The sequence below is a fragment of the Columba livia genome, chromosome 15 (genome assembly GCF_036013475.1).
Source record: "Columba livia isolate bColLiv1 breed racing homer chromosome 15, bColLiv1.pat.W.v2, whole genome shotgun sequence".
Classification (NCBI taxonomy): Eukaryota; Metazoa; Chordata; class Aves; order Columbiformes; family Columbidae; genus Columba; species Columba livia.
Window position 1 is genome coordinate 9,150,927 of NC_088616.1, and position 27,978 is coordinate 9,178,904.

The 27,978-nt window shown below is 42.3% G+C and overlaps 1 protein-coding gene and 1 long non-coding RNA gene across 11 annotated transcripts in view; one reads left to right on the plus strand and one right to left on the minus strand.

Moving 5' to 3' along the window:
- LOC110360972 (uncharacterized) overlaps positions 1 to 8,647 on the minus strand; it is a 69,509-nt gene extending 60,862 nt beyond the window's left edge. The window contains exon 1 of one of the 2 annotated variants that reach the window (XR_010466293.1): positions 8,522 to 8,647. This is a non-coding gene — a long non-coding RNA (uncharacterized LOC110360972). Of the gene's footprint in view, positions 1 to 416; positions 518 to 8,521 lie in introns of those variants that run through there. The other variant, XR_010466292.1, reaches the window with a different exon arrangement.
- On the plus strand, positions 441 to 27,965 carry TBC1D24 (TBC1 domain family member 24). Of its 9 annotated transcripts, none has more exons than XM_065030544.1 (9): positions 441 to 578; positions 2,242 to 2,365; positions 10,474 to 11,508; positions 13,703 to 13,720; positions 18,008 to 18,166; positions 19,125 to 19,188; positions 21,255 to 21,350; positions 21,782 to 22,016; positions 23,486 to 27,965. In XM_065030544.1, the coding sequence occupies exons 3-9, from the start codon at positions 10,550 to 10,552 to the stop codon at positions 23,638 to 23,640; spliced, it is 1,686 nt and encodes a 561-aa protein (XP_064886616.1). In that variant the 5' UTR covers positions 441 to 578; positions 2,242 to 2,365; positions 10,474 to 10,549; the 3' UTR covers positions 23,641 to 27,965. The 9 variants fall into 9 exon arrangements, with proteins under 9 accessions (XP_064886616.1, XP_064886622.1, XP_064886619.1 ...); XM_065030550.1 differs by having other exon boundaries at positions 10,474 to 11,211; XM_065030547.1 differs by lacking the exon at positions 13,703 to 13,720 and having other exon boundaries at positions 2,242 to 2,463.
- The last annotated feature ends 13 nt before the right edge of the window (positions 27,966 to 27,978 follow it).

Genomic DNA, 27,978 nt, shown 5'->3' on the forward strand with positions numbered 1-27,978 from the left:
CATTTCAGGCTTTGCAAAAAAGCCTCAGTCACACTGTTACTGAGCACAGGACTGTTAGGGCCTTAATGGGTTCTCAAAACAACAACTGTATCTAATATTTGCACTGAGCTTTTCACCTGAAGCCTCTGCAAGGCCGGCGAACAGCCCAGTCTCCAGTTCAGGACCACAAGCCCGAGGCCTCCTCACCCTGCACGACCCCTTCACCTGGCTCAGCCCCTCGGCATCGCCCTCACTGCCCTGACCCCTCACAGCCCCATCACCTGTCACAGTGCCCTGACACCTCGAAGCCCCGCCGGTCCCTCGCCGGTCCCTGCCAGCCTTCACCGCCACCCCGACCCTTCCCAGCGCTCCCCGGCCTGCCCCGCTCCCCCGCGGCCCCGCCCCGCTCCCCCGCGGCCCCGCCCGGCCCCTCTCACCGCCGCCCGCTCGGCCTCAACGCCGCAGACGCCGCCGCACGTGCCGGCGCCGCCCGGAGAGGCGCATGCGCACGCCCGTCCCGCCGCTGCCGTCGCGCACTTTACGCATGCGCGCGGCGGACGCTGGGTTCCCCCGGTCCCGCCGGAGGCGGCCTGGCGGAGGTAAGGGCGGCCACGGCGTCGCCGGGATGCGGCGGACGCGGCTCCTCCGGCACGGGGAGCTGCTTGGGGATGGAGGGATGCGGAATTCGATGCCTGCGCGCTGGGGCCACGGCGGCGCCTTCGCGGCCGGCCGGCTGGGACGGGGAGGGGGCCTGTCCTGAGCCCGGCCTTCGCCGGGCCCCCTTCGGGGGCGCCGCGCCGGGACTGGCTCCCGGTGCCGGGTCGTGGGGCGCTGGCCGTGCCCGGGGAGGAGCTGCCGGGGGAGGGTCGGGACGCGGCCCGGAGCCGTGGTTTCCCCGAGTTCTGGTGGCCGCGGTGTCGCTGGGGGCACCTCCGGGAGCTGCTGGTGTCCCCGCTGGCCTCGGGAGGCCGGGGGTTTATTAGAATTAGGCTTTTGGTTGGTTTCAATGCGCGGAGACTCTCGAAGGCGTTTAAACGGCTTGTGGGCGCCTCTGGGCATGGATGCGCAGGTCAATGCTCACGGCTGTTGCACTTCATTTTTCTGCAAAATGTGTCAAGATCGGGGCATGAGGCAAAAGCGGATCCTCTGGTTGCTGGTGATGCCCACCCAGATGCTCACAGTTTCCACCTATTCTGGCAGCTGATTGCAATGCAAGGAGCAGATTTTATTCACGTGAAGAGCCCTCTAAACCCAAAGCTTGTGTTTTGCAGCTTCTTCCTTTAATATTTTAAAGTTTCTATCATGAAAGTAAAATTTTGTTCAGAGTTGATTTTCATGTTGGTTTTTATCTAGGAACTGCTCTCTGAAACATATATACAGCACATCTTTAAGTGGACAGTTGCTGTTGGGGTATTGAGGCTGCCAGGATGTTACCCAACAGAACACCGGATTTACGGCACCCACTAGAACTTGCCAAAATGTTCCTTAGCCTTCATGGGCTTGTAAACAGGAGAGCAAATAACCAAGTGACTGCAGGATGTTTAGTTGCCTCCTACTCCAGGTGGTGTCTGAGGGCAGCGGGAGGGATGAGATCTTGCAGGTGCTGTGATGAAAGTGAAGTGGGTGGTTCTGTATTGAACTGTATTATCTTAAAACCTTGCGTTTTTTATGTCTAGTTCCTATGCAAAGCTGGAGGATCTGAAAGCTTTTCCGTCTTACAGGAAATTCCAGTAGGATTCTCAGAGCATCCAGGAAAACCCAGAGCACAGAGATGACATGGATCACATCTAGGGCTCTGTATTGCCAGAAAATGAAGTTTCCTGTTGTTAGAATTTCCTTCTTTGTGCAATTGCTAGCAGTTAGACCATGTTGCAAAAGACTTCTCTCTAAAATAGTTATTTACTTTGCAGAAACAGCATTGATAAATCCAAGGACTCCAGCAACATTTTATGTTAGCTCCTGTTACTGCCAAGCAATACATGATACTTGTCCTTTGTAATTTGCTAAATGGCTATGGATAGTATTGCACAATAATTAGGTATTGGAAATCTTTGTACTGGATGTCTTTTCTGTCATTAATATTTGAAAGTTTGTGGGTGTTTTCTGCAGCTAGAATTTGAACGCAAGGGGAAGCAGCTTTCTGCTTCTCATTTTTGCTGTTAATAATTAAATGCTGCCAAGTAAATGTTTCTAACGGCTATCTGTGGACCCGTCACGTGTTTAAGCACCTCTGCTCATCCCTGCTCTCTCCTTTTATTGCAGCCTTTGTTTTCTTCCCTTGGTTGTCTTTGCTTCTTCATTCTGTTAATCTGAGAGCCTGAAAGAGCCTCCTTCCCCGATCAGCCTTGTCATTTGGACTTGAAAGAAAACTGGAGGAAAGAAAAAGGTATTCCTGTGCTAAAATTACGCTGTCCATAAATTTAAGACAAGCAAGCAAAGCAAACTAGTTCACACTGCACGTCTCTCACCATTTCCAACACCAAGGTAACTGCAATCTGATAATACTACCCTGGCATTTGTTTAGAACCTAAGTGCCTCTGCTTCAGTGCTGAAGCTGGATAGAGTTAGTGGCAAGCAACTTATTGGCAACAGACCATGAGTTTAGTCCTTGCTGTTCCTCTATAATAGCTCTTTCAAATACACCCTGCCCTGCCTGTTAGGTTGGAGAGGCAATTAAAACGTCTTTTGTTAAGCTGCATGGATGCATGTTCGAAAGCAGATATATTTATATAGATATATATATATATATATGTAAACACTCAAAATAGATAACGTAAATAGCTATTTGTATTCCATCTATATATAACCTTGAATTGTGACTAAGAACTAAAGAACTAAAATTTCTTTTAAATGTCTGCTCATTTGGAGATGCCTTTGTAGTCAGTTTCAGTTGCAATATTCTAACACGTTTGCATGATGTGCGACTAGAGGGGGAAGTGTGCGATAGAGTTTGTCTCAATAATGCTGGACTTTAGCTGTTTACTCATTTTGTACTTGACCAGGCAGTCACACGACCTTTCTGATATAAAAATAGACAGACCTAATTGCACTATATTAATGATTGACTTGCTTGGAGTCCGTGTGTATTGGTGGGAGGACATGCTAGAGATGTTCAGCTATGGAATCAACTCGTTTAAATTCTCTAAGATTAATATATGAAAGTGCTTGTATGTGTGGTGTTCAAACTATCTGGCTTTACCGTATCTTATTTGTTCTCCTCTTGCTTAAATTTCTGAAGTTACAGGACAATTACCTGAGCTTTTAGTCAAGTGGCAAAAGACCAGGTGTTTTTGATTCCCACTGTCTCAGTACAGAGACTCAGAAGAAATCTCATGTCTGTGTTAATGCCTATGTCTGTATTAATAAGCATGCTTAATTGTGCTTGGAGTGTATGCAGCTACACAACATTAGCAAACAGGTGTAACTTTGGAGTGGCTGTGCCAATGCTGGTTTCTTTTGTTATGTTTTTCAGGGGAAAACAGCTTAAGGGAGAAATGACTCATACATAAGGTTGTAATGACTGTATTTTGCAGTAAGCTAGAACTGGGGTATTTCAAAATCACAGAACGTTAGGGATTGGAAGGGACCTCAAGAGATCATCTAGTCCAGTCTACTAAGCTGAGTATCATTTGTGTGAAAAGAAAAATAATGTTCGTCAGATTGGTTCAAACTTTTCTACCTAATAGGACAAGGGCCTGGGATATCAACCTTCAGCAGGTTAGCTGACCTAAACCCATGCTGCATTGCACGTCTTCAGGATATAGTTATTTTTGTTTCAGAACTGGGGATCTAAATACTGTAAACTGCAGAGCTGGTGTTCTAAAAAAAAAAAAGAGAAAAATTAAACAAAAGATTGCAGATTGCATGTTCAGTGTAAGATTTTTATCAGAGCCAGAGTTTGCTGTTGAAGGGAGACCTGTTTCCAGTTACTTCAGCTTTTGAAACAAAGAGAAGAATAACAATTGGCACAGTCCGAGGGATTTTTTCATTCTTACAATTTGGAAGAAACCAGAAGGAAAACACGGTCAGTATAGTAGGAAAAGTGTATTCATTTTTCTGCACTAGTTTGACTGATACTTGTATTAAATTGTTCATTTTTAATACATTGTGCAAAAGAGGTTTGGTGCTTAAATGCAGTTTTCCTTTGGTTTGGGGGGAAAAAAGAATTCTTGTCTTTTTAATTTTACTAGTTGTTCCTTGGGTTTCTTTTATGACTTAGGCAGGACAGAAAGCTCCCGCTCTATGTTTTTGATTACTTTTACCATCCAGTATCCTCTTACAATCTCTGTTCTTTAGCCTTTTTCATCCTTTTTGGAAGCATTAACCATTTCTTTTTTCCAGACTTTCGTCTTGTTTGGTTTTTTGTGTGTTTATTTGTACCTCTATGGTAGGTTAATGATCAGAACAGCTCACAGTATCAACAGTGACTGAGCATTAGAAGTGCCTGTGTCATCCCAGGGCAGGGGATGGGAAGGAGGGGGTGCTGCTCTCTGTTGGGGTGCTTGTTGATGTAAGGCATACACATTCTCCTAAATACAACTACTGTCATTTGTCTGGCCAGCAGTGAAGAGCTCATTGTGTATCTGAACTTTTCACCGTAATAGTGTACATGACAGATTAATCACAGTAATTTGAAGACCCTGTTTAAGAAGGGAATAGTACTTTCCTAAGAATGAATGCATGGGATTCTAGGATAAACCTTCTGTGATTCTGCTTCATATGCAACGGTGACATCCCCAGAGAAATCCTCTAGACGGCTGCAATGATTTACCCTTTAGTGTACTCTTATATCAGGTCTGTATCAGTTACTCAGGAAAGTGAGACATTTCTAGACTTTGTCCCGAAAGAATACAAAAAACCAGCAAGGAGCAGCTAATCACCTGTTGTTATTGGTAAACTAGTATTAAAACATTGTATTCCTGGAGCCCAGCTTGTGCTTTACACAGTGCCTGGGGCAAATCATAAAGAGATCGAACACCATTTAACCTCGTTAAAGCATCCATCAAACTCTGTGTGCTCTACCGTAAGGGATCATCACTCCAGAATGCATTAACATGGTCCAAATTGCTCTCCTACACAAGACGAACTAGTTGTGTTTAGCTGGTTTTAGTGCTATATTGAGTGCTTAATTTTGGCTCTAATGCATCCATCTTCCTCAGTGGCGTCCGGCATAGGAAGTACCTGAAGCTGTAGACGTGACAAAACATGCTCTGCTCAGGTGTTGGGGAAGTGGGGCTGGCACTCTGGTGGCCGGTCTTGTTTGCAGATCCCCATAGCAAAGATGTCACGGTGCAGTACGCTGCTGGAAGTCTGGGCATGGGGAAAACTGCAGGATGTACCGGGGGAGGACAGCAACTGTCTGCTGGTTGTCTTGTATTCTGGCGCTATTACAGTCTTACTTTGTCCTCTGCCACATTCTGTGGTGCATGAAGCAAACATCTCAGACATGACTGAGTATTCCTCAAGGATGGGAAATCATCTCGGAACTGTGGGCTTGATTTTCCCTTGCTGTGATGAGGACTAACAGCTGGGAGTCTTGCAGAAGCAGTTCTCATTATCTGCTCATGTGCCTTCTGCACGGGTTAGTTCAACAAGGTTACAAGGGAGAGTAAGTATGGGTCTTTTTCCCTGGCAACAGCACTACACAACAGTATGACCAGCAAACAATATGCTTCAGGTCTGGGACTTGAGCATTAGTCTTGATTTGCAGAGCAGCAGAAGAAAATATTTGATTTCCATTAGCACATTATAAAAACACATGGTAAAATTTTGGTTGTCAGTATGTAGCTGTATCTGTACAGTACCTAGTAAATAGCTGGATCAAAAGTATTGTAACTGTCCATGGTTAAGATGAAAAATGTTATTTTCAGAGTTTGGGGTTCTTCTTATAGAGCAGCTACACTAGATTTGAATGACCTGTCTAAGTAAGCTATTAATCTATAGTCAAACTTTCAGAACACAAAGTTGCAAGAATACCTAAATGGAATAGGGGACGACGTTTAATTATATAGTTCAGATTTTTTTTTTTAGGAAACTTTTGTGTTTATTAAAAGCAATATTAAACCACGTAATCTTAGGTTTTAACCAAAGTTAGAATTTATTTTTTAAAAGTTTAGAATGTAACTATTTCACTATTGTGGAGTACCGCATGTACTCTGGATTTGAAAGAAATTGTTGTCCTCTGGGTTAGTTGTACTTCAGACAATTCAATTTGCTAAATCCTGCATTTTGGAAATAAAAAAGAAGTCCCTAGCCATGTTAGTAAAATTGTAGCTTTATCTTCTCCTTAATGAAGGTAGGTCTCAATTTAATTCTTCTGTTTTCCTGCTGATGCTTTTTAGGCAGTTTCATAGAATTTTCTGCACAGGCAGTGTGGGACTTTTGACTGTCACACCTGGCTTCACTGCTGTATATTTTATACAAATGCAGCACGGTTTTCAGCTGTCTTCTGAAAGTAGCCCAAATGACAACGGGAAGATCTAAGATAATAGCGTGGAAAATATGGCTGGACTAACAAGCTAAATATTTCCTAAAAAATTACTCACTGACTTGAAATGGTGCCAGTTCCAGTTACCACGGTTATTCCAGGGTTTTGAATTGTAATGATTACTTGCTTGCCTCATAGTTTAAACTTAACCTTGAAAATTCTTTTGCCTGTTCTGCAGCCGTTTTTGGTGTATCTTCAATATAGGTTTTTCTAGTTCCATTTCTCACTTATGTGATTTGGTTGGGGGTTGGTTTTGTGGTTTTGTTTGGGTTTTGTTGTTGTTTTTTGGTTTGGGTTTTTTTTAATACATTGCACTTAACTGAAGAAGTCCCTTATAAACTAATAGATCTAATAATCTCAAAATTGTGTGGCAATTACTAAGAAAAATCTTTTTCTCCTTGTTCTGTTCTTCTGTGTAATTCCTACAAATGTGTAAAACTCAGTCTGGTTAGAAAGGGTAACAACTGCTTCCCCTTAAATAAGGTAAATTATACATAGCTTCCAAGCTTTGTCATTGTTATATGTAATGTAATTTTTTGCTAATTTTTATGACCCCCTTAAGTCCTGTTCTAAGAGATACCTGAATGCATTTCAGTTCTTTGTGGCTCAGGTGCTGACCCCCCCTGTTGTCCCCACGTCCAGTTAGAGGATACTCACCACAACATGATACTCACTTCTCCGAAGTTACCTCAGCAAGAGGCAAAGAGGTTTATTGCAATGAGGTGGTATAAATGGCTGCCTTTAACTGTATCTTTATAAAGACATTTCATTCCAGAATGTTATTTTTCTCTTCTGCCTGTGTCTGACCCCTTCTTTCTATGTTAAAGCTAGTTTAGGTGAACTCAGGCTTAGGTGAATACGGGACTTTGCAGACACGCACTCTTACGCAGCCATCCTCTGCTTTCACTCCTTAACTGACACCCCAGCCTTCGGTCCGTCCAAGTTCAGCAGCCTGCACTGCCTGCCTGCGCCCTTGTGGGAGGAGAGACAGGCAGGACGCAGTTCCGACCAGCTCACCCTTTGCTGCTGAACACAGACAGCTTGTGCCTCCTGTTCCCACCAGCTCAAGGTTAAACGTTGCTCTTTGCATGGTTGCCAGCAGAAAGACAACTTTCCCAGAGGGAGGGAGGGATGGAGGAAGTTTTGGAAGGAGTGGGAGGAGAAGATGAAGGCTGGCTTGGAATGTTCCTGAGATTTCTCGAGCTCTTCTCCTTTGCCAAGTAAATACTCCCCATTCAAGGCCTGCTGGCTTACAGTAGCTGTTGGCACAGTGTCAGGAGCTATATGCACCATTACACTGAAGCACGCTAATTCTGTTGGTTTTGCAAGCACAGTTAAGAGCTGGTCATGCTCTGGCAACCTTGGCAATGCCAGTTTGATTTGCTGTCATTTTTTCTTGCAGCATCTAGAGGTTTGAAAAGCACAAGCAGGCAGACCTACCTGCAGACCCAGCAGATTTATCCCAGCCAAAGTATGTATAAGGCTGTAAGCTCAAATCAAAAGTTCTGGCGGTCTGACTTTCCATTCTCTAGCTGTGGACATCAGTGAGCTTGCTGAGGAGCACATACTCATAAATTCATTAGTTTCTGGAATGGGCAGTAACTTCTGGAGGGAAAAAAATGACTGTTTGATGTAACTTCTAAATATGCTGATGTCTCTGAATGATAGAAAATAAGAAAGGAAAGAGTAAGGAGGAAGGATAAGAAAGTTTACAGGAAAAACAACAGTGGAGATATAAGTTTGAGTATCTTAGAAGCTGCCTCATATGATGGATGTTTACTTAACGCTCTCTAACATAAATGTAAGCAGCTCCCAAGGGATGACGGCAGACAGTGGAAGCTGTTGCGTAGGAGAGACCCCAGCAAGCACAGGATAGTATTAGTTTCTATACTGAAGTGACCATGAACAGAATGGTTCATCTCTCCTTGCTTTCATCACTGCTACACAGGATTAAACTTACCTTCTCCACAAGGATCTTATTCTTGGGTTTGAATTAAAGACAATGAGTTTCTCTATGATTCCTAGGTAGAAAATGACAGAAAAATGTTATCCTACCTTTACTGTCTTACATGTCCGGAAGACAGGCTCTCAGATCACACCGAGAGGGATCTTTTTCGAACACTGCAGGATATCTCTCTTTCAGAACAGAAGTCAGGACACTATGTTGCCTCTTTTAATTACAGTCTGAGAATTAGTTTCAGATGTGGAAGAATACAACAAAAAGGAAAGGTCAGCGTTTCTGTATTGCTATTACATTACACAAAGATGACTCAAAAAGAATCTTCTTGAAAAAAGAACTGAAGAAAATATTTGGTAGAGAAGAACCATCCGAGATCTTTCTCCGAAAGGCTTCTTTGTGTTGTTCCCAACCTTTTAAAAGAGGAGTGCAATTTTGGGGTTTCAGCATGTGATTCCAAAATACCCACATTAATATTTAGTCGGAATCTAAAACTATCTGAATTAAAAGTATGGTTGTGTGTCTACAAACTTGTGTCTACCTGAGGCAAAATGTTTGCTTTAATTTCCTGTAGTGAAGTAGGGAGGATGAGTTGTCTGTTTTGATGGTGGATCTACAGGGTGTTTCAAAAAGGTGGACCCAATTTGAAATCCCTGTAGCTTTGAAATTGGGTCCATCTTTTTGAAACACCCTGTACTTTGTCAGTTTCAAATCATTTTAGTGTACCTGTTGTAGGAAAGACCAAGACTGTGCTGATAAATGTCAAGTTCCATGCATTCTCCAGTCTGTTAACACAGGAATGACTGAGGTTCTTTGGAAGCATTTCAGTAACTGTTTTTTTTGATTTAACCTTGCTACATAATATCTTAATTGTACAAAACAGTTTTATGGGCCTGTTGCGTTTTATAGGGATTATCAGCCTTTGCAGAATGTGCAGCATCAAGGGCTTCCTGACTTTAATCTGGCACTGAGGACACAGTGACAGAAACGTTTTGACGCTGGGCAAACCTGCTGTCATTAGTGCATTTTATTCTATCTCCCCTTCTAGCTTTGCACTGACTCGATCAAAGCTGATTCAGGTATGGCCATTAGTGGTTGCAGTCACGCTGTCTGCTGGGCCACAGATGTACTTTAATGCTGGAGTCAACTGGTAGGTCATGTAAACGTGTGGTTTGAGGAACTAGAGGCCAGAACCTGATCTTTGAGCTGCTGGTGCTGTTGCGGTGGTCTGTGTGTTTTAAAATCTCGCAGTGTTGGTGAGAGCGGGCCCTCTAGAGGGTGTTTGATCATAAAAGCGTGTGCACGGTCAGGACTAGAAGTCTGGTGCGGTACTCAAGAGAATTAAGAAGCAGCTTCATGAAGCTGTTTTAAGATGTGAGCCTGTACTGCCATCTGAAAGGATGGTTCTGTCCTGCGCTCATCTTTATTCCGTCACCAACGTTGATCTGACTGACCGTACAGCTGTGCATCTTGCTTATCCAAGGGAAAAGAAAAACTGTACCAGATTAACAAGCTAATCTCAGGGTTGTGTGGCCACATGAGTGCTAGTACAGCATGAAGAAATGGCTAAGAACTCTGACCAGGGCTAGCAGGGGGTCGGCATCTCTTGTCACTGGCATCGCAATCTTAGAACAGTGTACGCTGCTCGTGCGACTGCATCCTTCTAGTAAGGTTTCCCCAGAGAATTAGGAAGAGAGACTGCAGATGGAATGCTTTGTAACGGATATTTTTGAAGTGAGAGGCTTCTCTTCTGTAAGTGAGAAGTAAACATAAAGGCCCATGCTTCAGTTTGGACCTTCAGTTAGGGAGATTAACTCCTGTGAAGATGTCTCCAGAATCAGCCTCTTGGCTAGCCATTGCTAAATGCTATGAATTATTGACAGAATGGAAGTAAAATTTGACTTAAAAATAAAAAGCTGTATAGCTTTAACTTTCTTTACTTTACAAAACAGTTTTGGCATTGCAGGAAAAAGTTGAATGTATATGTGTTCCTAATGAAAATGGGAGATTACCTTTTATTCAAACCTTTTTTTTACTTTTCCTTTTGCAGGAGAAGCCGGAGGTCATTTAATGACCAAATAAGGTCTCAGTTCTCGTGATTTATCTGATATGCTTCTCCTGGAGCCATGGATGAATACAGCCGCTTTGTGGATTGGGACAAAATGGATGTTACTGTCCAGAGCCAGGATGCGAAGGAGCTAACCTGCACGGAGTTCCAGGAGCTCAAGCAGCTGGCCCGGCAGGGCTACTGGGCCAAGAACCACTCTCTGAGAGCCAAAGCATACCACAAGCTGATTAGCAATATCCCATGCCGCACAGTGACCCCAGATGCAAACGTGTACCGGGACATAGTTGTGAAGATCGTTGGAAAACGTAACAGTAGCTCCCTTCCACTGCCAGAGTTTGTGGATGACAGCCTGGTCCCCACGTACTGCTTGAATGCTGAAGGCATCGGGGCAGTCAGGAAGATCATATTGTGCATTGCGAATCAGTTCCCAGACATATCCTTTTGCCCAGCACTGCCTTCTGTCATAGCTTTGCTCCTCCACTACAGCAAAGATGAGGCAGAGTGCTTTGAACAGGTTTGTCGCATGCTGGCTTGCAATGACCCATCTAAGCGGCTCATCGATCAGACATTCTTAGCTTTTGAGTCCTCCTGCATGACCTTTGGTGACCTGGTGAACAAGTACTGTCAGGCAGCACACAAGCTGATGGTGGCAGTGTCCGAGGACGTGTTGGAGGTCTACTCCGACTGGCAGCGGTGGCTCTTTGGAGAACTGCCATTGGCGTATGTTGCTCGGGTCTTTGATGTGTTTCTGGTGGAGGGCTACAAAGTTCTCTATCGTGTCGCGCTGGCTCTTCTGAAATTTTTTCGCAAAGTCAGAGCTGGGCAGCCCATGGAGTCTGACAGCGTGCAGCAGGACATCCGAGCTTTTGTGAGGGACATTGCCAAGTCAGTGTCCCCGGAGAGGCTTCTAGAAAAAGCCTTTGCTATCCGCCTCCTCTCGCGGAAGGAGATCCACCTTCTGCAGATAGCCAACGAGAAGGCTTTGCAGCGGAAGGGCATCACGGTCAAACAGAAAAGGTAGGGTCCGAGGGATCTTGTGAGTGTTCCCAGCATGACAAGCACTCAGTGGTGACCGGTGGGGAAGCTCTACCGGTACATACTGGTATCTGTGCTGATTTCTTTTCTTCACTGCAGAAAAAAAAATCAGCAGCCCCAAAATGAAGCATTTCTGGGACTGTATTGAGAAGTGTAACAATGTTATGATACAAGAGAAGCAAAGCAGTCTCTCAAAGCTTTCTCAGTGATTAATTTCTAATTACTTTCTCCAGGCACATATTAATTGCAAGTATTGTCTTTCACAAACTGTTTTTAAACCAAAAGGCATTTTAGCAAAGCTGGCAAAAAACACTGATAAATTACTTGGAAGAAAATACCCAAAGAAATGTGCAAATTTATTCTTGAATATGAGATAATTTGTATAAAATGCCAATTTAATGCTGCCCAGTACTGTGAATTCAGCAATTTCTTTAGTGTAATTAGGCAAACACTGTCCCAGCTGGGAAGGTTTTGCTGGAATGGGGATTTATTTTAACAGAGCAAGGAAGAAATAAGTCTTATTTACAGGTTACTTTTAAAATTAATTTGACTGCAAGCCTCCTGAAAGTCAAGAGTATAATAATCATAGGTAGGAGTTGACCTATTTTGTGATAGGTTCGTGTACTATTAGAAGTAATTATTTTTGAAAGAACCATTAAAGAGTGGGGAAGGATACTAATCCAAAAGTGATTGCATAATCACAATTGCTTTTGAGAAATGGAGGAGGAGTCAGCTGTGAAACTAGTAAATGAAATCCTGCTCCAATGGGATAATAAAAGCCACAATAATAAAAAAAGCTTGGCTGAAAGATCTCTCCCTGTGTATAGGAAAGGCAACAATGTATTAATCTAAACAAAGTTAGCATCTTGCCAAGTGCGAATGTATGTGCAGGTAAATACTGATGTCGTAGACATGTTCTGTTTCTCCTAAGGTGCTCTGTGACTGCAGAAAACTTCTCCCAACCGCTTTTGAAATCTAAATATTGAACAGTTTTATCAGCTGTCCTGACCTCTGAAGGGAGGATGACTTCTAGAAGTCTACTGGGGTCAGTAAGTGTGATATATAGAACTCGGTATTCTAGAGGGACAGTCTTTCATTTTCTCTAAATCTTTAAAAATCAAAACGTACCAGCTACTGATTTATTAAGATCTTGCAGCCAATTGTGTTGCTGAGTTAGTTACAGTAGTTGTAAACGGGTATCATTCCATGGTACTGAAATATATACTTAGCAAGTTTCAGCCTATAAAATAATCTAAACGCTAGCTGAACCTCTCTCATGTGCCCCAATACATGTAAAGTTCCCTCCAGTCTTTTCCAACTGTTTACTTTTAGACTCACAGTTTGGTTTACAATTAGCGTGTGCTTTATTTTGCACACATCTTGGAAGAGACTGTTCTGTTAGTCTCAGATGTTTCAAGGCCTTTAGCCACTGGAATGTCACATCAGGTAGAGTTCAGACCATTGTATCTGGGGCTTGCAACCAGAAGTATTAAGTCTTCTGGTGTGTATCTTTTCTTGTTCTGAGGCTCAGAAAAGTTGTAATATCTTTTCTGAGTATATTCTTCAGCAACAGAATGAAAGCTTCAAATTGATATATTAAAAAGTAAAAAGGCTGTAGAGATATTCTTGCTCAGAACAACAGTGATGCCTTCAAAGCAAAATACAGTAAATTCATGCCCAAATAATGCCAGTAGTTACAGAGTTGCTAGTGAAGAACTTTCTCCTCTCTTGGCTGCCTGTGTAAGCACATTGGCCCTTCTCAGTTTCCCTGGCAGGGTGCTGCTGTGAACTTGGCTCAGTCTGGATCCCTGTGTGGACAGATGTGGCTGCTGGAGACGGGAGCTTTTCTCCGGTCTTTGTTAGGATGTGAGTTCTCTTGTCCACATGTGTTTGGCCTGTGCAAGGAGATGATGATGAGTTATTTTCAAGTCAGGTAACTACAAGCAGGTAGCAAAAAAGGGGGTGGGGAGAAAAAGGACATATTTTAGCCTGTCTGTTTATTTGCTTTTCTCATGCTTGGTGATTCAAATCAAACTTAACTTCGTTTCTCTCCAGGCTCCTTTCATTCACTTTGTCACAGATGTAGGAAATCACTGATCTCTTCTGTCTTTTTTTTGTCTTCTTGTACGTTCTCCTTTTGTCAATTCCACACCCACTGCTCCCCTCCTGCTTGCAGTGTTGCATCTCCCAAAAGGTAGGTTAAACCACTTGAATCTTTGCTCTTTGCTGGTTTCTCCTGTCTCAGACTGATTATTTTTCCAAGCAGGGCAGCAATTATAACATCCAGCTGCTGCGTAGCATCTCCTGAATACACTCTTGCAAAGTTAGTTCAAAGCACCTGCAAAGAATGAAAAAGCATAATCATGGGATGTAAGTCCTCTCTGTGCTGGAAGAAAAAATGTTTGGTTGTTTTTTTAAAAGCGTCTCATGTAACATGTCTTCAGAACTGTTAGGTGTCGTTCCACATCCAAACCTGCTGTATGCCATTGCAGTAGATGTCAGACATACTCAACTTCTTTTCTGCTTTGCAAGCATTCCACAGTTAATTGGAAAGATGTTGGACTGAACCCAACTTGGCACACGCCTAAAAGTGACTTGTCTCTATTCATACCAGATTATATTTATTTTTAAGTAGGTAGGGCTTTTTGAAGGCAAGAAGACAAACTATTTTCCTGTGTCAAGGAGGTCAGAGTTACTCAGCCATATAGCATTAATAGTTAATGAAGTCATTCATCAAGTCTTGGCCTGAAAAGCAAATCTTAAAGAACAAACCCCAGTGGATTGTGATACCTGATAAGCAGAGAACTTGGAAAGGAGAAAGACTGCCCTGTGAGTATTAAGTAGCACAGCTGTATAGGTTTAAATTAATGCCTTTGAGAATCTTCTGGCCTTGTTGCAGGTGCCCTGAGTTAACTTTAGTGGGTGATGCACACTAATATTTGTACTAATTTATAAAATCAAAGTTGGAATTAATTTCCTCGTGTTTTTGTGTCTGAAAGAACACCTGAAGAGACTTATGAAAGCATGTTGCATATCATATCCTGTGTGGTATTTTACCTCTAATGAATTGGCTGGTTGTTAGTTCCAACCAAGCAAATCTTCAACATCTGTGTATTATTTTTCTGTAGTTACAATGTTCTGGAAGCAGCAGAAAGCCTTGATTTCTGCTAGGAACCATGTAGTTTGGGTTTGAGGGGACCTAGGTGGATGCAACGTGTCTGTTGGCATCTCAACACAGGATTAGGTTTCAGGCTTATACATCTCGTGGCTTATTGCCATTTATGGACCGAGAAACCACATATCACTTCTAGCATGCATTTATACTGTAACTTAAATTATTATGGATTTTAAAGACAATGCAGACCAGAACAGAGTATAGCAGGAAGATGTAATTCAGTGAGTCCCATCTCGCAGTGTGATTTTTGTTGTGTTGGAATACGTAGGGAGCGGATCCACTGTGACAGCTGCTGCCACGCATCCTCGACATTGGCTTTATCTTTAGGAACTGTGAGGTCTCTGAAGCACATTGTACGAACGATATAACTGTAAAAACAACAGTCCTATGAAAATAGCAAATAAGCTCACTTATTAAACGTTTAAATCAATTTTCCTTTGAGATAATAACAGTTGAGCATGTCTTTCCAACATCAGCAACCAATAAAAAGTTGTGATGTCAATCCCAATAAACCAACATGAAGAAGTGAGAAAAACACTAATGCAGGGTAGATCTTAATTTGTTCCATTCTAGTGGTAGCCTTGAATTTAGCACCAGTCAGAATCTAGTGTTCTCTCAAACTGCTGGGTTTTTGACAGATAACCCTGAAATACCTCTGGTGTGGTGAAGGCTAAATTTAATTTTCATCAGCCAGTACAAACCAGCTGAAGCAGATGCTGTTCAGTGTCACTAGAAAACACTGTCACAAATGAAAGGTTAGACACCTCCACCTCTCGTTGCAATTTTCCAAACCCCCCTGCAAAAAAGCAGCACTGAGTTGGGTTTGGTGTAGGTGCAGGCTGAGGATTGACCCTGCTCTACATCCAGGATTGGGTTTCAGTCTTAAGGACCTGCAGCTGTGATTTATAATGGGGAAATAGCAGGTCGTTTTCTTTCAAATTCTTCAGCCAAGCTGTGGTCTAGGTTTTACTAAATTAATAGTGACATTAAATATAAAATGATGCACCTTGGTGTTCAAGGCACCGGAACAAGCACACCTGGGATTGTTTTAAATGGCCAATACAATGGTGAATGCTTTCCTGTAAACCAGAAAGATCTGTTTGTAAACTCTGTGGAAAAGTTGTAGGAACACACAGGATACTGGAAGTGATGTGTTACTGTCAGTACTGCTGGACGTTGGTTTGAGTGGCATCTGGGTAGGAAAGTCTTCAAATCAGCAGTTCACAGTAGCCAGGAGGAGGAACCAAGGCAGAAGAAAAGGCACACTGAGGTCGAGAGCTTTTTAGGAACAAGTGCTTAAGTTTAGTTGCCTGAACAGATCACATAAGTGTGAAAAATGTACAGACCAAGCTTACAAATAAGTAAGAGGCTTTCTTGTTAGAGGTTTCACAACTTTAAAACTCTTTTGATATTTACTACTAAATCTAAGCCTATTCGTCATCAGTACCTTTTCTCCAGGAATTCACTGTGATAAACTAGTTGGCTTCCCTGAATATTTTTTAATTCCTTGAATGTGAGAAAAATCTAATTTCTGATTAACTGAAACCAAGGCTTTGTTTCTCAGCTCTGTGCTGTAGTGTCACCAGTCTTTAGCTGCAGACCATGGTGTGAACTGTGGGGTTATCATATGTGGGGACAGGAGTTGGACTTGATGATCCTTGTGTGTCTGTTCCAACTCAGGACATTCTATGGTATATTTTAAAGTGCCGGGCAGGACATGGGGGGCTGAGACCCAAAGTAAGATTAGGAAGATGTGGGTTCAAGTCTCAGCTCATACTTTGCTTCAGTTGATCTCTCCTGTCTGTCAGCTTGATGTGTTTAAAAGCACAAATTATGTCCTGGTCAGTGATACTGTAAGTGTTAAAACCTATACTTGCAGCTTGCTTAAATAGGTGTCCATACAAGTTTCTTGCTAATTAAATAGTGCAGGGTAGTGAAGTAAGCATTGATTTGGTTTATTTTGCTAAAGGAAGCAGTTTGGAGGTTTTTTTTAAGTGACCTAAGGAGTCACTTCATTAGAAGCGCTGGTACTAAGGCAGCTACAAAAATGCTGCTGATTTCTTGATGCTACAAGCAAGAAAAGTATTTATTGAAGTATAGTTTGTGTGTTTTAGGGAGCGAGCTAAGCTCAGATATGTGCAGATATGCAACATCAAGGTACTTTATGTTCCATGAAACTGAGAGGAAATAAATGTGTAATTGTCAAAAAAGGGGGGGGGGCAGGGAGCAAATACTTGCAAGTGAACCCTTGCATGCAAAGCAAACCGCTTAAAGCTTCATTTAACTAATTGCTACCCACTAGTTTAGTATCTTGTGTAAGTTCGTATGTCACTTCCACCATGTAGCTGGCTGTCACCCTTGCGTTTTAAGTCTCTAACATCAGCCACAGATGCAGTAATTCTTATTTGATCTTCTGGCTTCAAGTTTGTGTGCTTATTTAATCTGAGAAATTAAGGTGCGTTATTATTATTATTATTAATAATAATAATAATATGTTTAAAAGCCATGAATCAGTTGTCATAATTTTATCAGATCCCTCTGGGGGGTATGAGGGTTTGCTTTCCAATGTAAGTATCTAGTGTTCCTTCATGTTTTCAGGTTCTCTTTGTAACCATGAGCCTAGGAACTTCTTTGCTTTTTAATGAAGTGGAAGCCATTGGTAATTACATGTTTCCAAAGGGTGGAACTTTCCAAAAGCTTCAAATATTTGCCTTGGATTAAAATTGCTTAGCCTGGTAGTACTGATTCCTCTAAACTGTTGGAGGGTTTTAGGGATTCTCTAATTCCACGCTACAGGCAGGACCTCAGAGCAAGGTAAAGTACTACCTGTTCCTTTCAGATCCTGGCTGCTTCTTTAGGTATTCTCTTCTCTACACTTAAATGGTTGGACTCAATGATCTTGAGAGTCTCTTCCGACCAAAATGATTTGATGAAATACTAGCACCTGTGAGACTGTCTCAAACAGCGAATGTAATTTGATCTGTTTAAGGTCATGGTCATCCTAGCTGGCTCACCATTATGTCCTCTATAAATGAAGGTACAGGCTACAGCTGCCATATAGAGCAATTGCTCCAGGTACTTCAGCAAGGTCAGGTCGCTACCTCTCAAGGATTATGTTCAGCTGCAATAGTTTATTATCTTCACTAAGTCATGGCCTTCTAACCCCGTGGGCTGGAGCTTTGGACAATGGCATATTCATGAGAATCTTTTATTGTTCTGCTGTCTTCGCATGTTACTAACCAGTAATTTGAAACTTCTGTTGTTGTTACATTATTTGTTCTCAATGTTCTGTATTGTATTTCCCAGGCAGAATGTGCACTTAGCAGTTCACGCTGAGAACTTCAAGTCTGAAATTGTCAGTGTGAAAGAGATGCGAGATATCTGGTCATGGATCCCAGAGCGATTTGCACTTTGCCAGCCCCTCTTGCTTTTCACCACCTTGGAACACGGCTGTAGTCTGAACAGGTAAGGAACACCTTCCGCACTTTACTGTAGGGCAAAAAAGAGCAACTGGTGAACTGTTCACTGGATTGACAGCAAGGCCATGCCTAGTCAGAGCTTGATCTGAAAAATACTATCAGTCATGGGATGTAAATGTGACAAATTCCAATTGGCTACAACATTTGACCAGGATACTTCATATGTTAGAACATGGCAAGCCATTTTAAACTGTCCAAGACCAACTGGAAGAGTCCAGCCTGCATCAGTTCACAGAATATGCTGGTCTGAGACTGGGTGTTTCCACAGTGGGTGTGAATGGTTTACCTCGGGCTGCTCTGCAGGCTCTTTTGGTAGATAACCACATTCAAACTGATCCAAATAATAAGGGAGCTGGAAATGGGAGATAACAACAATCAGATTCATAGGTAATTTTAAAAGTGGAATAAACAAGACATGAGTTCTCCTTAAACTTGACACATGAGACTAAAATCCTACAGCTCCTAATAATGACTTTAAGGTCTGCAGTTGAGCTACTGAGGTGGGGAGTGGTCTGCTGTCCCAGCACCATGTGTCTATGAAGAAAAGCAGAAGCAAGCAATGAAAATGCATCATAACTATTTTCTATGTAAACTGAAAGCTCTTCAGACACAGCCATCAGTCCTCAGGACACAAATTCCTTTAGGTTGTCTCAATTCAAAATGCTCTAAAATGCCACTGTTGAGATAGCTAGTCTTCTAGCTATTCTGCAGAGGCCTAAACAACTGTACACAGAACCAAGTAGAGAAGAGCTGCTGGATAATATTTGTTTGCACTCAACTCTCTTATTTACAATGGAGTGTGGAAAGCATTTATAGAATATGCTTAGTCTTTAGATGTCTTTTTCGCTGAGCGTCAGTTGGAGGAGGCGGTGCCTGACGTTAAGGAGGAAGAGCCCTGCCGTTGGTGCAGTTGAGTGCTCATTTTTGTGTGCTCTGTACTTCAGGTTCTATTCTCGCAGCGAGGGACATGAACCAACTCTTCTCCTCATCAAAACCACAGCAAAAGAGGTGAGTGAGGTGAAAGGCACTGATGACATTAAGTATTAAGCAGTGAAGTGATGCTGTATTATAACATACAACTGTTTATGATGGAGAATTGAGTGACCTAAAATTGCTTGGGGTTTGCTTCTTTGCTTTTGTTTTTAACAATGCATGCTTTAAATGGTTTCATTTGTTGGTTATGGGGCTATGCATGTTTGAGTAGAACTTGTAAACTTGGTCTTGGTCAGCTTATTTCTCTTGTCAGTAATGTGGGGTGATGAACTGGAGTAACTCCTTGAGCCCTTGGACAGACCCTCTTGATTGCAGAGTCAAAGGGAAAGGCTGGGGAACTATGTTAAGAAACTCATGATTCATAGAAGATATTTTCATTTTCTCCAGGATATGAGGAGAGAATGGTATGAATAAAATTAGACTACATAATGTGGAAATAATAAAAGCTTTAGCTTCATCTTTTTCTTGTTTGGGGGAAAAAAAAAAAGGTTATAAGAACCTCTGGAGCAGAGCACACAGCTGCCTTATCTAATGAATGTTGGTTCTCTGCTCTACTGTGCCTGACAGTATTGGACAACATTGTGTGAAAACAGAAGCATTAGCTTTATCTCATGCTTGTTTTAAAAAAAAAAACGCATAAAACAAGAAAGCTTCCCAGAGCCTCCAAAGGAGGACACACACAGGTGCTTCCTGTGAGGAGCGCTGGTTGTCTCCGCCACTGTGCATGACTTCTAAATATTCTGTGTACAGTGTTAAGCTGTTATTGCAGCCTGTGTGCTTAATTTCAGCTTATGTTCCTGCAGGATGACTGCCCATGAAACAAGCCCCTTTCTACTTGTATTTGCATCTACCTAATGCCCACGCTCCTGGCTGTTGCATAGTTCTGGGTATGGTTTCTGCCCACCCCAGGCCTGCATTGACATGCCAATGGCTTATAGAGTGCTCATGGTATCTAAAGAGAAGAAAGAAAAGTATTTATTATTTTGCTTGTCTTGGAGCGTGCCACAAAGTCCAGCTTCTTAAGTGATGCTGGTTTTTACAGCATGGTTCGTTTCTTACACTAAAAAAAATATCCAAACAGAGAAAAGTGTGGGCTTTCTTGTTTGGTGGCTGTGGATTTTGGTTTTGGTTTTTTGTTTGTTTTGGCTTTTTGCAAAGGATTATATTCATCCTTCATTCATATGTCTACTGTTACGTTTTAGAAAGAAGAAAATTTGCTTTCTTATTTTGTGGCTTACATGCACTTTGGCCATATCAGATCAAACAGAGTTCTGCGCCATCTTTTTTTTTTATGTGGATAATTTCTATGATAAAACTGCTCTACAGTAATTGTGTCATAGGAGCTCTGCTTGTAACACTAGTGGAGGCTAAACAGCAAATGTACCTTAGAACAATTCTGTTTAAACAAAGTTTCTGGGAAAAAAAAAAAAAGCAGAGTTGCTTTCATTCCATTCTTAGAGCTTCATTGTTTGGTCTGTGTGCACTTGGCAGGGAAGCTTGTTGCTGGTAGTGAGAAATTCTTCTGGTGCAAACAGAAAAGCTCAACCCTCTAAGACTGTGTTTTCCTTTATTGGAAACTGGTGAACTCCATGCTGTTTGAATAGGCTGCTTTAAATATCTGAGCTAGCTCAGCATTGGCTTAGCTAAGCTGATTTTAACCTACAGTTTGAAATGGAGAAAGACTCCGAGGCTACTGTTGATGACCAGGAAATGTTCAGGCAGAACTGCTCATACTGTAACTCGTGACAAAGTTGTTGCTTCGGATGCCAAAATGAGGAAGTGAAAGTTGGGCTGTACAAGTTTGGAGTGATTCGTGGTTTAGTACCTGGAGTTATCTTGGAACATTTCTCCTTTGAGGCCTCAGAGATGTGAAATTGGGATTTAAGGGTACCCACCAGTGGATTAAAGCAGTTTAAATCTATCTTTAGATATAAGTACTTGTGCTGCCTTCATCCACTGATATAGATTTTGAAAATCAGACTGAAATAAAACCTTGAGTTCTGGCCGCTGAAATGTTGGTATCAATTATCTTAACACACTTTCTCCTTCAATGGGAAGCCTGACCATGCTTTTTGCACTAGGTCTGTGGTGCTTATCTGTCAACCGACTGGGGCGAGCGCAGGCGAGGCGGGAGCAAGCTGAGTTTCTTTGGAACTGGGGAGTGCTTTGTATTTAGGGTGAGTAAAATTTTATTGTTGCTGTGCAATAGTAATGCAGAAGTGCTTTGCTGGCATGAGTAACTCTTTGCTTCTACTTGACAAGGCTGAATTATATGCTATTCTAGTTTATAAAGTCTACTGAACTATTAATGTGGAGAAAATTTTACTCTTCAGTTTTGTGGTAAGCCTTTTTCTCTGCTTGTGCAGAATATTTTCTTAGATGATGTAATAAGGTAACTCAGACAACACTACATCATTTCTTCAATCACCTAAAAAGCAAAGGTATAAAGAAATAAAATGACATCTGCCCTAAAAGACAGTTTGATCCAGTCTTTACTACTGCTCATGCAGGTGGAGCCTGAGAGGTCTGAGTGTCGTTTGCTGTGCGGAGCTCTCTGCGAAGTGCATGTGCCCTGACTGACGTTTTGCTCTTCTCTGCCCCTGTGCAGCTGCAGCCAGAAGTGGAACGCTACGAGTGGGTGATCATAAAACACCCAGAACTGGCCACAACTGGTTCGGAGCCAGAAAATCACGCCTCACGAGCTTCCAGCAGCCTCTCCTCCAGCAGTGTCACATCAGACACCTCGTCTCGCCTTTCTCCCTTCTTATCGGCTCGGCACTTCAACTTGCCTTCCAAAACAGCCTCCATGTTCATGGCTGGCAGCAGCGAATGCATCATTATAGGTAAGTCAGTGTGAGTATTTGAGCATATATCCTACTAGTTCTTCCTGTCCACCTTAGATAAAACAGTCACCTCTATTTAGTGTGTATGTATTTCAGTATCACTAGAGTTAGAGGCAAAAGTGGCCAAAACCTGATATTATTACCCAACAAAAATTTTCTGTGGGAAAACTTACATATGAAGGATTTTAGAGTAAGACAGGAACTCATAGCTTTAAGCATAACCATACCTTCATACTGCCAAATTCATTATGAGAAATGGTTCTTGAAGAGGATCATACTTTGCACTGAGTTGTTTGAAACACGGGATAAACTATAAAACATGTTAATTCTCCTGGGACTTTATTTGATCCCTCATGCTGCTGATGTTGGCAAAAGCCTGCTTAGAAAAGCTTATCACTTAAGTGGGATTTACAAGGAACAGGTATCAAATTGTAGCCATCCTTTTCCCAAAAAGCTTTACTTGACACTTGTTGGGAGAGCAGTTGGTCATGGTCATTTCCCCTGTAACATCAGGTGCTGGCTGGTTTCCCATTTAGCAGCATGTGCTTTATCAGCGGTAAGTTGGGCTGCTCCAGTATCAGCTGGGCTTCTGAGAGCTTCAGTGCGTAACTGGATTAGGAATCGCTGTTAATGATGTATCACAGATATTTCAGAGATCTTTACTGTTGAGCATGTATTTCACCAGCTCTTCCTATGTGCCTTAGTGAAGAGAGTCACTTATATGTACCATATATTACACTATGGTAGTGATAAGAGAAATACAAGCTTGGGTATTATATATATAGAAATGAATGTTGTACACAATTCCAGCTGTAGACCGAATTGCCACCCTTTTGATTTTTCAGATGTTTTTGGTAGCTAGTCTTAAATAGCTACTCTATAAGCCACTGGAAAATTGTCCTTTATTTTTTCCTAATGCATTTCTGTCTAAACTTATTTCACTTCACTGCATTCTCTGACTGAGAGCTCGCTGCATCTTGGCGTAGATCCACGGGCTTTTAATTCTGATGTGTTTTATATGATTTAGAAGACCAAACCAGTGCTGTAATTTATTGATCTTGTTCTTCTCTCAGCTTTGATTTTTGATTGTGAGTAGAATTCTTTGGGGTTGTTTTTTTTTACTACAAGGAAAATATGCGTTTGGTAGCTTCAAGGATCCTCCAGCACTGAAAAACAAATCTGAAATGCAAGCACTGGAGTCAGGCTTCTTGTTCTTGCTGACTTGCATTACTGTTTTTTAAATTTAAAAAAAATAAATCATTCTGTTCTGATTGTGTTTTCTAAAAGCTATGCATTCGATCATACTCTGTTACACCTGGTGACAGCAAGATAACATCATTTAGGTCTTCCAGTTGTTCCCATGAGAAAAACACTTAAGTCCTTTTTTAAAAATTAAAAAAATGTAGATATATAGCAGAGAAATGCAGAAATGCAGAGACACCCTTACACTTGTGTTTGTCTCTTGGCAGGAGGTGGTGATGGCCAGGCTCTTTACCTCGATGCAGATCTGAACCACGGAAGAACCAGCCACTGCAATACTTTCAATAATCAGCCATTGTGCTCTGAAAGCTTCCAAATCTCTGTCTTGGAGGTGTGGGGCTTCAGGGACGCCATCAATGGTTGACATGACTATCATTAATCAACTAGTTTTTCAATTTTCTTAGGATTCCCAAGGGAAATTCTAACGCAGGAGCCAAGTTGGAACACAATTTCTGCTGGGCTCTGTGTTTTTGATTATAGTATTACTTGAATGCAGGGCCTAGTTGTTTACTTTTATTTAAGAGAGGTCAAGATGAAATAATTTATCTGATTAACTCCTTAGCTCTTTACCTCTTGAGATCTGGATTCAGGTCCTGTAATTAGGTAAAAACAATAGCGTAATGATTTCAAACCATCCTACATGTACACAAGTCTGTATTGCAGGATAGGTTTGCAGTTTGATGCGATTCCTCAGAGGCACAGAGCTGGCTGAGGTGTGCTGGGGAGCTGCGTGCCACTGGCACCACGATCTGACTTGAGCCAGTAACATCAAATGTCTGCTCACAGGGAACGCTGATGACCTCAGATTTGACATAGAGCAGTAGTTCATAAAATCATTGCCCTGCTGTAAGCTGACATTGTGCAGACAAATTGTGAGTTACTATCAGTACCATTTCATAAGTTATGGATGCCCCTAGTTATCCTTCTCCTTGTACCTGAACTCTTGACACATTCCAGTTGCATCTGTTGGAGGAGTCTGCCTCTGAGGAAGGCATCCAAACTGGACAACAATATCTCAAAGGCTTGATTTTGTTTACATTCCTACTCCATATCAGTATAATGACTTCAAACTGACTCATGTTCCAGGCAGCTGAAAGCCAGAGCGTATATGCAGTGCTCAGAAACTTCCCATTTCTTTGTCTTTCCTGGAAGCTGAAATTGAGCTTTAAATCTGAGAATAACTGTGCTGATATCGCTATGTGTTTGGGGAATTAGCCATTGTGATACAGAAGCTTAATGCTCTTGCAACAAGTAAATGAAGTGGCAGTGAAATATTCTATGGAATATTATTCCGGAAGTGGAGGAGTTTCCCAGGAGAACTCTAGGTGACACTGTTTCTCCATATCATGAGTCTTCCCGGTGGTGAGATCCTGAAAAAGGCAATGCTCTTTTGCTAGCACTGTTCTGGGAGGGTTTGGACAATGCAGCGAGGCTTCTGCTTGTTCCCGAGAATTCAACCAGTTCTCTGCAAACTTGCCTTGTGGTAAGTGATATCTGGAGGCAAATGCCCAGTGTCTTTATCTGAAATTTGCAGTATCTGCTGTAGAACTTCTCCCACATGAAGCACAAGTACATAAACATCAGTGGATAGTCCAGAGCATAGGATGGGATGCTCTCAAAGCTTTAGAGCTGGTAAGATTTACCACAACAGGTAAAATGGGGGGAAAGAGGAATTGCTGGGTTTTTTCACCAGTTCAGTCTAAAAAGTTGCTTTGGAGTGGGGGAAATGTTATTGCTACTTAGACTTGAAGTTCATTAAAAGGAAAAATTAAAAATTTCTAGTGGTAAAAATCTCAGGCTGGACAGGGTCATGTTAATATTCAGAGGTCACAGGTGTGAGTCTTGTTGGTAATATTGGCTTGTTTTGCTCGCCAGCGATGTAAATACCACGTGTCACGGTCAAACGTTGCCTCTTGCAAAATACATGAACAAACTTGGTTAAAATGTGATTTGCTTCTGAAGGTGCCATTTTGAATTTTTGTCAAAATAACTCTTTGAAATATTAGACTTCATACATAACAGTTTTGCACCATTTATATTTGCAATTATATTTCAACCTGTTTGAGAGTCAGCACTGGGCCTCTCTTTCTTTCTCTCTTCCCACTCAGTGAGTTCTGTCCAGCTGTCTTTTCATAGGTTTACCATAAGCTTGACTGGACGGGAAGGGAAGATATAATTCAATTATACTTATGTATTTTGATGGGGAGGAATTTGAACAGTCATACCTGGCTATTTACAAATGCCGCCTGATGTTGCCTCCTATTATTTTTTTAAAGCTAGCTGCATCACTTTGCACTTGCCAGTATCCCACAGGCTTCCTCAGACAAAAGAAATCACTAAAATAATGTATCCCATTCAGTAGGTTCTCTTAAATGCAAGTGGGATTTCAGTTTTGTCCATATCTCCTCTCTTTCGAGCTTGTCTGAGGTGCCCTTGAAAAAAATAAAACACAATAGCATTAATTTTCAGCTTGTTAACGTCAGAAATTCCCTCGAGCTGTGTGTTGGCAGGATTTGTGGTACTTTAGTATTACACTCTGAATGAATAGGTTTTATCTGCAAAATCTTTCCCGCAGCTGGCAGTGAAGTGATTTTCTCACTCCCCATCCCTGCCAGACACAACTGTGTCAGTGAAACCTGAGTACTCTTCCATGTCTTAAGCCATATCCAAGAAACGCTGATCCTTTGCCTGCTCTGTCCTTGGTGCACAAGGATTTGCGTGTTTGAAATCAGAAGTAGTTCACAGTTGCTCAGAAATTCATCATAGGATATTGGTGTGAGAATACGAGGAGCGGGACTGAAAATTGGTGAGGTTTAGGCATCTGAGTCTCAAGTGTCTCTCAGGTGTCAGTCACAGGCCTCAGCTCAGCTTTTCTTGTGCCAGATGAGCACAGATTCTGGCCCTCCTGGCAGCCAAGGTCCACAAAAGACCTGATTTTGGTAGCTTATCTGGGCAGCCAGCCAGTCTGTCGCATGGGACTGAAGGTGAATCTTCACTTTTAAGGTAAGAGGTGATGCGGGGTGGCTGGCGGTGTCCCCAGCTGCTCTGTCTGTGTGTTCACAGCTGGTGTGGGGGCGTGTGGAGCTCACACTGCACCCAGAGCAATTTAGGTCGTGACCTGGATGGGTTTGCAAGTGACGGCAGGGGGTAAAGGGTTAATGGGTGATCTTCCTCCTGCTGACTATTCATATTCATCTCCATCTCCAGGCACATGTTGCAGGGAGGGGTTTAGTTAGACACAGCAATACCCTGCTGCAGACATCCTGCAGGGACTAGTGTGTGTGCTTTAAATGCGAAAAGCCTGAATAAGCAAGAGGCTGCAATCATCTAGCAAGAGGAATTGGACAATGCTGTGTCAGGTTTACGCAATCCTTTTGTTCAGTAAAAATGAATGTTCCTTTTCATGTGCAAATCCTTATGTGTAATTCTTGTTATGGTTGTGACAGCTTCACTTGGTTTTCTTTGCAGTAGTGAAGAGGCTTTTTTTTTATCTGTGTAGTTGATGGTTGTTGCTGACCAAGTGTATATCAAAGTTCAGGTAATTAAGTCAACAGTTTGTTTTACATGCAAAACTCTTGAGGTGGAGACCACAGGCTGGTTTTGAAGACAATAACTACAATGGCACCTTATCAGAAAGTTAAAGTTATCTGAAGTACTGCAGCTGTGAAGTGTTTTGGTCATGTTGTAACTGAACAGCTGTTGATGTAGTTTGTAATCCTTGATTGTCATCCCACTGGCAGCAATGACAGCTGGTGCCAGTGTCCTTGGTCCGCTGTTTGGGGTGGAGCTGGAGTCTGGGCATCAGCTACCGTGGTTCTTCAAGAGCATGTTTGCTTTCCTGTGAAGCTGTTTTGCTTTGTGATAGCCTCTTGAAGGCAGAAAAGGGTAGAAACTCCTGACATCAGAAATGTGAATTTATTGTAAATGGCATCTAAGCTGTTTCCAGGCCACAGACCTTTTTCCAGCTGGTCACCAGGCTGGCCAGACTTCATTGCTGGACCCAAAAGCTGTCATTCCTACAGATCATGCACTTCCACACACTTTTCTGATGAAGCACATTAATCGATCTCTTATTAATAGAGGCCAATTAACAAAGGGAAGGGGAAAAAAAAAACATTTCCTCTCTGTTGGGATAACTGAAAGCAAATTGGAGGGACAGGCAGTACTGCTCTTTAAAAAGTTAAACTTCATGCCAATACAGATCTATGTTTACCCATGGAGGGCTGACACTTGCAGGCTGATCAACTGCTATTCGTGTGTGTGTGTTGAAATTATGTGCTTTGTCCTTGGAAATCTGTCCTCTGTTTGCTGGGGAGTGAGCTCCTGTGCGCACTGACCACACCAGCGCCACGACCAGCGGGGACCACGAGCTGGCCTGCAGCCGCGGTGCTGGGACAGCTCAGCTCCGGTGACTGACACCCGCTTCTTGGGCAGATCGGAGGTTTGGACGCCTGGCAGTTAATGCTGGGATGACTTTCCGCAAGCTCCGTGTCGTGAATTTCAGACTATTCATAGTTGAGATGAGTGTGTGTGTGTGTGTTATTTGGGGTGATGTTTTTCTTCGGGTGACTGTGATGTGCTGCTGAATTGGTTTCCTACCCTACCATTGGAATTGCTGCCCTATATTGATGGCATTTTTGTCACTGTGCAGAATCTTGGATTATATTAAAAGGTGGTTTTGACTGTGGAGACTGCTGACTTT